General features: G+C 43.7%; 5 protein-coding genes across 5 annotated transcripts; 2 read left to right on the top strand and 3 right to left on the bottom strand.

Annotated features, from left to right (window-relative positions):
* Nucleotides 1-187: 187 nt before the first annotated feature.
* I203_100091 (uncharacterized protein) lies at nucleotides 188-1236 on the bottom strand (the record flags this gene model as incomplete). The annotated part of the gene is made up of 2 exons (XM_019151181.1): nucleotides 188-1051; nucleotides 1180-1236. 2 exons carry the CDS (start codon nucleotides 1234-1236, stop codon nucleotides 188-190), a joined length of 921 nt encoding a protein of 306 aa, XP_018999506.1.
* A 450-nt stretch (nucleotides 1237-1686) lies between these two features.
* I203_100090 (pyrroline-5-carboxylate reductase) lies at nucleotides 1687-3270 on the top strand (the record flags this gene model as incomplete). The annotated part of the gene is made up of 7 exons (XM_019151182.2): nucleotides 1687-1711; nucleotides 1784-2105; nucleotides 2234-2402; nucleotides 2483-2720; nucleotides 2800-2871; nucleotides 3001-3094; nucleotides 3237-3270. The coding sequence occupies 7 exons, from the start codon at nucleotides 1687-1689 to the stop codon at nucleotides 3268-3270; spliced, it is 954 nt and encodes a 317-aa protein (XP_018999507.2).
* A 258-nt stretch (nucleotides 3271-3528) lies between these two features.
* Nucleotides 3529-6791, bottom strand: I203_100089 (uncharacterized protein; the record flags this gene model as incomplete). Its single annotated transcript, XM_019151183.1, has 2 exons — nucleotides 3529-4573; nucleotides 4672-6791. The coding sequence occupies 2 exons, from the start codon at nucleotides 6789-6791 to the stop codon at nucleotides 3529-3531; spliced, it is 3165 nt and encodes a 1054-aa protein (XP_018999508.1).
* A 1179-nt stretch (nucleotides 6792-7970) lies between these two features.
* I203_100088 (uncharacterized protein) lies at nucleotides 7971-8957 on the bottom strand (the record flags this gene model as incomplete). The annotated part of the gene is made up of 6 exons (XM_065516568.1): nucleotides 7971-8073; nucleotides 8158-8237; nucleotides 8321-8385; nucleotides 8461-8575; nucleotides 8695-8777; nucleotides 8948-8957. The coding sequence occupies 6 exons, from the start codon at nucleotides 8955-8957 to the stop codon at nucleotides 7971-7973; spliced, it is 456 nt and encodes a 151-aa protein (XP_065373386.1).
* A 307-nt stretch (nucleotides 8958-9264) lies between these two features.
* Nucleotides 9265-10725, top strand: I203_100087 (uncharacterized protein; the record flags this gene model as incomplete). Its single annotated transcript, XM_019151185.1, has 4 exons — nucleotides 9265-9459; nucleotides 9599-10150; nucleotides 10224-10364; nucleotides 10426-10725. 4 exons carry the CDS (start codon nucleotides 9265-9267, stop codon nucleotides 10723-10725), a joined length of 1188 nt encoding a protein of 395 aa, XP_018999510.1.
* Nucleotides 10726-11124: the final 399 nt, after the last annotated feature.

The following is an 11124-nucleotide window of genomic DNA, read 5'->3' as shown; positions in this document are numbered from 1 at the left end:
AATTGGCGGAATAGATATTATGCAGAGTATGTTACATCATGATGTGCTAAATTCACGATGAGTTATGAATTTTATGATGGATAGTCAGTTTCTTTTATTCTTCAGAAGGGTTTTAAAATATATTGTACATACAATGATATGCTATAGAAAAGGATAGATGAAGCAGATATGTTACACATCGCCAAGACTATAATCTCCCTTGTCGCTGTAGGATTATCAAGCCAAGCGAAGTGAAAGCTACACCCAAACCAAATCCACCTATACCTGCTGTCCAATCTATTGTTCCCAGAGTACGCTGTATCGCCTGCGTCCAAGAGCTACTTTTCCCTCCTAGATCATCCGGTCCCAGGATCTTCCTACTTTCCCAGCCTTTATCTAAGATCTCCTTCCTTAGCTCCTCATCATTGAACCTTTTCATCAAGTCCAATCCCCATGTATCGCTGACCTCCTTCATCCAGTCCATCCTCTCCTGACCTAGCTTTCCTCCCACGCCAGGAGCTCTCTTTCTCAAATCCGCTCTTAATGATCCAATCCCTTTAATTGAATCTTCTATATTCGACGGTAAGTTTTCCAGTATCAAATCCCTGATCATCGCGCCTGATCTTGGACCCAGTCCACCGGTAGAGATGAGAATTTGTAATGGACCTTTACGCAATTGAGCACCGAAGTAGAAATCGCATTGGGGTGGAATATCCGCAACGTTAACCATGACTTTCTCTTCTCTACATAATTCACATGTCTCTCTGGATAGGTCATTATCATCGATCGCAGTCATGACTAGATCGTAATCTTTCACTTTGATCTCATCCTTCCTACCGAGATATGGGCGATCCAACCATGTTATTTTACTTGAAGTTGTGGGGTCGTTGATTCGATGTTGGATAGAGGGATGTAATGGACCAGGAGAGATGATCGTTATATGAGCATCTGATTCGAGTAGGAAGTATAAGCGCTGGGACGCTACTACTCCACCACCAACTAGGAGGATAGGTCGATTAGCTAGTCGAAGTGCAAGGAGGAGGGAGGCTCCTGGTATGATCGGAGGGTATGACTATGCATCATGGATCAGTGATCTACATCAGTCACATACGTTATGCTTCATTCATGCGAGATACAATTGAGGATGCCTTCTTTTGATCTTGTCATGGCATTGCCGATGAAGCTCTGCATTTCACTCACCTCTTCGCTTGAATCCCTCGAAGGCGGTTTGGCATTCGCATTTACTTCGGAAGACATCCTTGGATCGGGTTCTACCTCTGAGTTTCTAAGTTTCTGAGTTTTTGAGTGTTTGACTTCCTTTGGATCGTCTGAGATTGACCTTCGTCTTAAGAAGCTATGTAGACAATGGGTTTAGAGCTTGTCGTAATGCGAAGACGGTCTGATGAATGGTAAGAAGATGAGGAAGTCAAATGTCAAGTGTAATGTGGGATATCGGTATGTAGGGTTTAAGCGAAGATGAACCGATATAAAATGATATAAATGATCGACTTGAAACCTGACTCGTCAAAGATAACGAACAGAAAAGTGCCGTTACATAAATACAGATTCATATCCTCTCATCTTTCAGTATCGATTGGACTCTATCCAACATAGCTTCACATAATCTGAGCTGTATCCTAGTACCTCGGAATTATACCTCAGTCTCCACTGCACTTTTCCCACATATCGCCTGACTACAATTGCAAAATGGGTTACACTTTAGCTGTCTTAGGTGCGTCCACTCTTCTCCCCATTCTTGCTCTCCTAAAAAACACTACAGAAGCTGATTGACGCAACACCTCAGGATGCGGTACCATGGGAGTAGCCATTCTCTCCGGAGTCCTCTCCTCGCTCGAAGCTAGATTATCAGCTCCCTTGACTCAGAAACACCATTCTGGAGAGACAGAACCTCCTTCAGGAATATCTACTCCTACTGCCAGTCAGTTCCTCGATGCTCCTGAGGAATCACTTCCTTCCAGATTTATCGCTACCGTAGGAAGGGAAGAGACGGGCAGGAAGTTGAAGAAAACGTTTGAAGGATTGGGTAGATTTGGGAGTGATGTGGAAGTAAGAGCTGGACAGGGTAATGTGCAGGCTGTGAAGGAAGCGGATGTGATACTTGTTTGGTGAGTAATATCCATCTATACCTTCAATGTGCAAAATGTGGACAGATATACACTTCAATATGGGAGTTTCATTGTCAATTTCGCGCTCAAACTGTGCAGCTAATATAATATGATACTCTATTTCTCAGTTCCAAACCTAACATCGCCAAATCAATCCTCTTAGAAGAAGGTATGGCCGAAGCTGTCAAGGGTAAACTCGTCATATCCATCTGTGCAGGTGTGACTATCTCTCAATTGGTCTCTTGGGTTCCCGAATCTACCAAAGTAGTCAGAGCGATGCCTAATACCCCTTGTAAGGTGAGTATAGACCTTTCTGACCACATCGCACACGGTGATTATTTACTACTAAGCTGACAATTGGCAAATCCTTCCATCAGATAAGAGAAGGTATGACAGTAGTCACCCCCGTATCGGACGCCTTATCACGCACGTTGATCCTCAACATCTTCACCTCCTGTGGACGATGTCGATTCTTAGAAGAGAAATACTTTGATGCCTGTACTGCGCTAGCTGGATCAGGACCCGCATTTGTAGCGCTCGTGCTGGAAGCTATGACTGACGGAGGTGTGATGATGGGTTTACCAAGAGTGGAAGCGTTGGAATTGGCTGCTCAGAGTGAGTCATCGGTCAATGACCATTTCTTTGATCACATCGAAAGAAGCTAAGATTGTTGTTTATTGATAATTAATGATAGCCCTACAAGGTACGGGTAGGATGGCACTTTACGCTGGATTACATCCTGCACAATTGAAGGATAGTGTGACCAGTGAGTTGAACTGATTTCTACTTTTTGATCCTTCATCCTCACTCAATCCTCACCTATCACCTATCGTCAATCGCCTATCGACATCTCAACCTTGCCTACAATATCTGACTAATTCTCCATTCCCTGTAGCTCCCGGAGGTTGTACCATCGCAGGTCTCTTAACTCTCGAAGACGGTAGAGTCAGATCAACAATGGCAAGAGCAATTCAAGTAGCTACCAATCAGCAAGTATCCATCTCCATACGTAATGCTGAATCATCGTAAAGAAAATTCGAAGCTGACTTGAAGATCTGTTATCTCTCTCTCCTTTACACGTACAATCTGCTCTCTTCAATCTGGTCTGTCACTTCAACCTGTGCTCAACAGCGCTTCTGGTCTAGGTCAGGATTCCAAGAAGTAACGCATCAATCAAAATGTCAACAATTGTCTGAAGAACCAGCTCTGATATGGTGGCGATGATGATGGCTGCTTGGAGTTTGCTTGATGTAGAAATACGGCCATAAAAGGACGTGCAAGACAATATGCTGACTTGTAGGCAACGAATACAATTATATCCTACTATGCATGCATAAATCAAATGAACATCCATTCATCAAGTAATGAAAGTAATTCTAACGAAGGATTTATAAAGTCATATGTCGATAAACAATAATCAGAATCATATATATCCAGATCCACCTCTGCTAACTCTATTCCCCTTGTTCCCCTTGTTCCTCAACATCATCAAAGAAGTTGATGAACTACTTCTCGTTATCTTCTTCGTACCTCCCATGCCCATCCCAGGCGAGGAGTTCCCACTTAGGGGTGTAAATCCTATGAATCCGGCTGACATGGACGTTTGAGGTATCTGTGCGATTGATGGTGATGGGGGATTTGTAATTCTATTAGATAAAATTCCACCTCTACTAACAGGTGATGAACTCAGATTCCCATTTCCCCCAAAGCCCATAATAAGATTGTTGAATAATTCTTCTCTGAGACTCGTCATTCCTACCCAATCTAATTCATCTATCACCCTTTGTTTGTATATCTCATCTCGCATATCACCCCATTTCCCAGATAAGAGTCGATGAGCTATCCGATGCCATGCACCAGCTTCGCGGGTCAAGAAAATTCTCAATTCCCTTAATTTACTTTGTCCCTCTGCATGACCTGGGTCTTCTCTCTGGTCTGGTGATTTGCTCGTGACCGTCGGTGTTGGGGGTATATGCGATTTCGAGTGTCTCCGTATACTCAAAGGAGGTGTTTTAGGTGGCATCCAATTGGACTTATCATCCAACTCCATACCCATCTCTCGTTCTATTAACTCCGTTTCCATCTCCGAAGGTGATTTGGAAGTCTGATCGTCATCATCGTCATCGTGCGAAGTAGGCGCCAAAGAAGATAGAGGTGTGGGGTATATGTTCTGTAATTGCTCGTACTGTCTCGGTGTAACACCTCGTTTCCATCGTTCTCTCTTCGGAGCAGGCTCTGGCGCATCACCAGATGGAAGTCGAGTAGGAATCTCATCGAGAACATCGAGGGTCGATGCTGGAGTAGGTGGTAGAGGGATATTTGGTGAGGACGGAGATTTGACTTTTCTAGGCGATGACGGGATGGTTACTCCTTCGACAGCCGAAGGAACAGGAACAGGATTGGGGGTGGTGAGACTTGTTGCTGATGAGGGTGGATCAGGAAGTAAGAATGAATTCAGATATTCGTCTCTGTACAAATCAATCCAATCCGAGTCAGTTCAACTCGATCAACATTTTGTTATGAGGAAGAGCCATTTTTTGATTATTGAATGGCCTCGTTCACTCACCTCAACAACGCAGTCAATCCGTTATCACTCTCCAAATCACTTTCCTCCGCGCTCTCCCCATCAGTCATCTCAGGTATAGTCGTGACCGTAGAAATCACTTTTTTATTGTTCCCATTTCCACTTCTAGTCAAATACCTATCTAACCAATCTACCAACATATTCGATCCATATTGTCTGACGACCTCGATTGGTAATATAACCTTTTCGTTATTCGGTTTATCATCCAACGAATAAGCGAATTCGAGATTCAGCAATACCAGATCACTTTGACCAGATGGTAAAGGTCGGGACGTATCTTCAAGGATAGTAGCGTGAAAGGGAGTTTGTACTACTGACAGCCACTTGGATATTCGACTAGCGGGTGGAGGCGGACGGACGGTACTTCTGTTGGACAAGAGGGAAGGTCGTCGTAGTTTCTGTATGGGAGAGTTCGGGGAGGGAGATAGAGGTGATGGAGAGAATTCAGCAGGGGAAGAAGGACTTCGAGTATGGGTCTGGATGATCGTCTTTTGAGGTGAAGAAGAAGTGATAGGGGTGGAAGGTGATCTCGTGTGTCCCTGGGATCTCGAATTGGTAGATGCCGATGTAGCAAGTGGAGATGGAGGACGCATAGAATGAGTTGAAGGTGATCTTGTGAAATCTCTTGTTGGTAATGCCAACAAGAACTGTTTATCCTCCTCGTCTTGTTTCTCCTTCTCACTGGGGAGTTGTTGTGGTCTCGATCGGGGTGAATAAGTACTCTCGACTGGGTCAGCCTTAGGATAAGTCGGCGTCGTGAATGGTACCGGCACAGGTACTGGAACTGGTGCATGCAGAGATTTGTCCTGCACTTCATTTTGTTTCTTGGTTGTTGTCGAAGATGAGGATCGAGAAGAGCGCGACGAAGCAGTACTAGTGATAGTACGTATAGGCCTAGTAGTATAAGTATCAATCTTCTTGAATGGATCATAATCAATATTATCATACTCTTCTTCTTGTTCTTCCTTTGTTGTTGTCGAAATGTCAGATTCCGAAGGAGGTGGTAAAGGTGTAGAAGAAGAAGGGAATTTGACTTCTTCCAGATGTTGTAAAGTCGAAGTTGACCTTGGCGGATATCGATCCTCATCCAACATCAACATACTGTTATTCGTAGTTGAAGATCCAGGCTGGATATAAGGTTTGTATTGGTCTTCCGTATATCCCTGTGTAGTAGAGGCAGCGGTAGATACGATGGAAGGTTGATATCCTTTGGATCTATCATCATGCCCAAACGTCTGGATTGACGTTAAGCTTGTTGTCGAGTGGAAGGTTGTGGAATGAGGAACTGGTACAAGTCCGATTGACGATTGGATTGAATCATGTTTGATACTCCTATCGTAAGAGTCGATAAATGAATTCAATTCTTCACCTTCACCCAAATCCATCCTTCCCCTCAAACCAAGAGCATCAACGTCATTATGATTATCTGTACTTATCCTAATACTACCCAGAACTTCTCTCGCCCACTTATCAGCCGATACATCATGATTTCTCAAGTACCCATAACTGGGTGATTTCAATACTCCTTTGACACCTACTATACCCCCTTGACACGGTGGAGCAGTCACCGGCGTAGCAGGATTGGAAGTGGATGAAGTCGATATGGGAGATCGAAGTTCTTCGGTAGCACTTCGCGATCTATGTATTTTAGGTGTATTGCAATTGCTACTCTGAGGACCAATTCCGTTGGAGTGATTTATTCTACATCTATCTAGAGAGTTGGTGTGTGTATGCAGGTAGATGGGCGGTTTTCTCCCGTTTGGGTTAATGTAAGTATGAGCGATAGGCAGTTGAGGTAAGACAGGTGGAGTAAGCGATTTTATACCTTCCAATGCCTCTTGAGGAGTTCTCACGACAGTCGCACCTGAGAACCCAACACTGGCACTGAGACTGGACGTTATCGAAGAAGAAGAAGGTGTATGTTGATAATGCGGAGTGCCGGTGTTGGTCGAGGAAGGTAGAGGTGGGACAGGTGGAGAGTCCTCGCTCTTCCCAAAGAATCGTTTGGCAGCTTTAGGCGATTTAGGTAAGGAGAATGATCGGGATCGAATCTCCTTGAAATCCGGTATGATCGATGTCGACAGAGAAATAGCTGAGGGCATATCGTCTGGTGGAAGGCACAGTTTGGTGTGTGTGTGTATGACGGTAGGCTTAGAAATAGTCGAAGTCGAGATATAGGGTTCGATTTAGGTTTAGGTGTTTCTTTGATCAAGCCTGTTGATAAAGCGGAAAGCGAAAAGAGGTTGATGGAGACGGGTGGTATTGATGAGGGTTCTATTGTTCGCCAGTAACAATATGATGACAAAGAGGGTCAAACTAAGATGGTGAGGGATTTATTGTTCCTGGGGCATTGAACGGGTAAAATGATTTCGATCTTATTGATATCTTCGAGCGACATAATTGACTGTTATCATGGTCGATCTTTGACGACTTACTCCAAAAGTCTAGATCTTGTTTCCATATTTCACTCCATCCTTTACTGCTTCCCACACAGATGATTATAGATCTTTCCAAATTGACCGGTTCAAGTTAGCTTACTTACCCCTTGGAAGAAGTATGCATACAGTGTGTCAGCATCATAGCATATTTCCCATGTATAATGGCGTTTCGTCCGTTCCTTCGTCTTATGTTGTTTCCTTTGCATGATGGCAGTTGATGCTTGATCAAGCTAGATGAAAGAACAAAGGATGGAACTTTATGCGAAGGACAATGATGTGTGAACACAATGTCAATGTTGAGTGACAGGAGGCCCGATCCCATATATTTCAGGTTTCAGGTTTCATGATGCGGTGTTGTGTGTATTGGACCAAGAACAATGGAATAGCCATGTCTAGTGGGAAGGGAAGGGAGGGGTTGTTACCGTCTCGAGTGCGCATCCTTTTCGTAATGGTCTTCTCGTACCTCATTCGCAACGCAAGGCAACCTCCGATGGTCCGACAAGAAGACGGGGTGCGGCTCGGACCTATTCGAGGATGTGCACCGAGTGTCGGTGCGTTTCGGCTGTAGCAGTTAATGAATTTGATCACAATGAGAAGGTCAGTATCTCGAACAGGTACATGAACTGCATGAAAATGACATATATGAATCATCTCGTCTCCAGAACGTAATGGTGGGAAAAGGGGAACAGAGAAACTTCTACCTGGTATACTTCTAATCACTGCACATGCCTATCCCTATCCCAAGCTATCTCAATCTGTCTCATTCATCCTTTGCCGCAGAGTCGTAGATCCATAGGCTCATAGCTAGGCATGAAAGGGTGGTCTGACGGCCCGCAATCATATTTAGAGGTTTCGCTGTTTTGCGATTGTCTGAAGATCAGCAGGTGGGAATTCAGCTCCTTCGGGTGGTTGAGGGGTCTTTCGATTGGATGGTGCGGCCATATCTCTGCGAGGTTGCATGGTGAGAGTCAGTATACGCATTGTTTTGGTTTGTTCCTATTAAGAATGCAGAGGAAAATTGGATACTCACCGTCTCAATTCTACCAATACGGTCTCAAGGGTGAAATCTCTTTTCCAGTTTGAGATCGAAGGGATTTTAGAGAAGTTCACCTGTAAGGGTTGAGCGATTATTCAGCTTGCTACCAGCGATGTGAATCTCATAGCAAAGATGATAAGTCAGGTAGATCACTCACGAAACCTTGTTGGTCGACACAGGGGAGGGTGATTTTGCTTTCGAATTTCACCAAAGGAGGGATGTCTAGCACAAATGGCAGAATAATCAGTCAAACACTCCAGGGGGGCAGATATCACGAATCGAAAACACAATATTCACCAGGGTATTTATCTCCACAGTAGATACTCAAGCTGAAGATCCTGTTCTCATAAGCTGAATGAGGTGGTCCAAGGATTGTACCGTTCCATTCGTACATTGCTATATCGTCAGAATCCTACATCAGATATAATGAACACGATAAATAGTCAGCTTTCGAACGCATTGCATGGTCGATTTTCGTATAGTATGCAGGGCATTTGACATGTAAAATGTAATTCGGAACGTCAAACTCACCTTCAACCCATACGAGCATGATCCATCTCCGATACCTTTCTCTCCATGTTCAAGCTCAGATAAGAGTCGGAAACTTCTTGGTACTGTTGGAATAGCAAGATTATTTAGCTCATACAGGTCTCGACTATTGTTTTCATCTGCTCCCTCGTTTGCATCTGTTGTAAATTGCAGAATTGAATGCGACAAGAGGCGACGGAGATGCTCGGGCGATCAATCTTATATATGGAGGTGGGAACGGAGACGAATGGCTCACCTTTCGCCATGATGACCTTGCTTAAATTCCCAGCTGTCTTCTGGGGCGACTAAGAAGAGCAATGAGGTTGTCAATGTTTTAGAGCCAAATTGGTGAACAAGAAGAGTCCTCAATCATTGTCATTGTCAAGGTCGTCGTTGAGGTGAGGTTGTCTAAAGTGACGTATCGAATAAAGGGGAAATTACCCATTGTGGCAATTAACTTGAACAGTCATTTGGCCACCCAACTTCCTAACTTTCGTCAATAAGTTCACGAGTTGTTGTTCATCTCATTCTGCAAGCACAACCTTGCTCACCCGGTATCAATTGACAATTACGATGGACGGACTACTGGCCGAGATATCAGCGAAGCGGAAAGCTCTCGAGGTGGAGACGGGCGACTCCTCGGGAGGGGCGAAGAAGTACATGCGAAGGGCGGATATCGAACGGCTGAGAGAGGAAGAAGCCAAGAAGAAGAGGTTGGAGGAGAGAGCGAAGAGGGACAAGGAGAGACAGGAGAAGATGAAGAAGGAGGTGGGTGATGCAATATCTTACTCTTTCTTTTACATTCATTATACATTCACATCTCGACGAAGTTGTACAAAACCCTCATATTGTGATTCTGTGAGCAAAGTAGGAGATCGCTGACTTCCGTTCTGACTTGATTTTATAGGCAGATCAAGCCAGACATCAATCACTTGCACGTCTAGCAGCCTCCCCTACTCCCACTGCATTCAATTCAGCTCGTGGAACTCCCGAACCAAGTACGTTAGTAGAGAAAGAAGGGTTCAACATCTCTCCTGAAGAATGTATACGTCGTTTGAGATCAAAAGGTCAACCAATAAGGTTATTTGGTGAATCTGATAAAGAACGTCGACTTCGTTTGAGAGCGTTGGAACTGTTAGAAGAAAAATCAGGTAGTGGTGGTGGTCAACATGGAAGAAATGATTTTATGAAAGCATTGGAAGAGATGGAAAGTGGACTGGATAAGAAGGAGATAGAGAGGAAAGCGAGAGAGTTGCATAGACAGAGTGAAGAGAAATCGAAAATCACCCAGAACGAAAATAATAATACGAATAGAAATGGAGATAAAGAAGGTGATGAGGAAGGAGAGAGGAAGGATGGTACATTGAAGAAAAGAGGTCAGAATATGGGTATACTAGATTTGGGTCTGATCAAATCGGATCCGAATAAGTTGTATCCTCTGATATATTATGCTTTGAAGGTGAGTCACATCGTATGTTCAAAAGATGGATGATGCTAGGATTGCTGACATGGGTCATTCTTTATTATCATAGGGTGTTGTCAAAGAATGGGAAGAATACATGGATATGCGTCCAGAGGAGATCAAACGTTCAACTCAAGGTAGGATGGCAGCAGCTACCCAGGTCCAATCGGCACAGAATCTCAAACCGCTTTTCAAGTCATTGAGATCAAGAGTAAGTTTCAACGCTCAACATCACATATATGATATTGTATGGCTGATTGGCTCCATTATAGGACCTTCCACCCGACGTACTTCGTCTCCTAGCAGAATTAGTCCACCACATGCAATCGCGCCAATATCTAAAAGCCAACGATGCCTATCTCCGTCTATCGATAGGTAATGCAGCTTGGCCCATAGGAGTGACAAGTGTAGGTATTCACGAAAGATCAGCCAGAGAGAAGATCGGTCAAGATAATATAGCGCACGTGTTGAACGATGAAGTGTCAAGGAAATATATCCAAGCCGTAAAGAGGTTATTGACTTTTTCGCAAACTGTTAGACCCCCTGAAGATGTATCGCAATTGATGGGATGAATGATCCCCAACGAAAAAAAAGGGATAAAACAAAATTACAAGAGGCATTTTAGGTAAGATAAGGAGAAGAAGGAGAAAAGGATTTTATCATGTTGTCATTGTACAGTATAGTAAAGTATCTGTGGGGTTTAGTGATTCATCAACAACCTATGCATATCGTTCATACTCATACTTCTAATCAATCGCGCCGGTCAGCTATCCCCTTATGTAGACAAAAACGATAATGATTTCGCAACATTGAAACAGGTGTTCTTGTTCGCATTTGATACTGTATATATCATACATCCCATGTGGGTCGCTAATCATCTATGTGGTTGAAATTATGTATATATGTATCCTGTCTGCTCAAAATTTCAAGGTCATTTAAATAGTACAAAAGTGTGATGTAAAATAGAAAGA

The sequence above is a fragment of the Kwoniella mangroviensis genome (assembly GCF_000507465.2).
Source record: "Kwoniella mangroviensis CBS 8507 chromosome 1 map unlocalized Ctg01, whole genome shotgun sequence".
NCBI classification, from domain to species: Eukaryota; Fungi; Basidiomycota; class Tremellomycetes; order Tremellales; family Cryptococcaceae; genus Kwoniella; species Kwoniella mangrovensis.
Note: the sequence above shows the minus strand (reverse complement) of the source record. Positions and strands in the feature narration are given on the sequence as shown.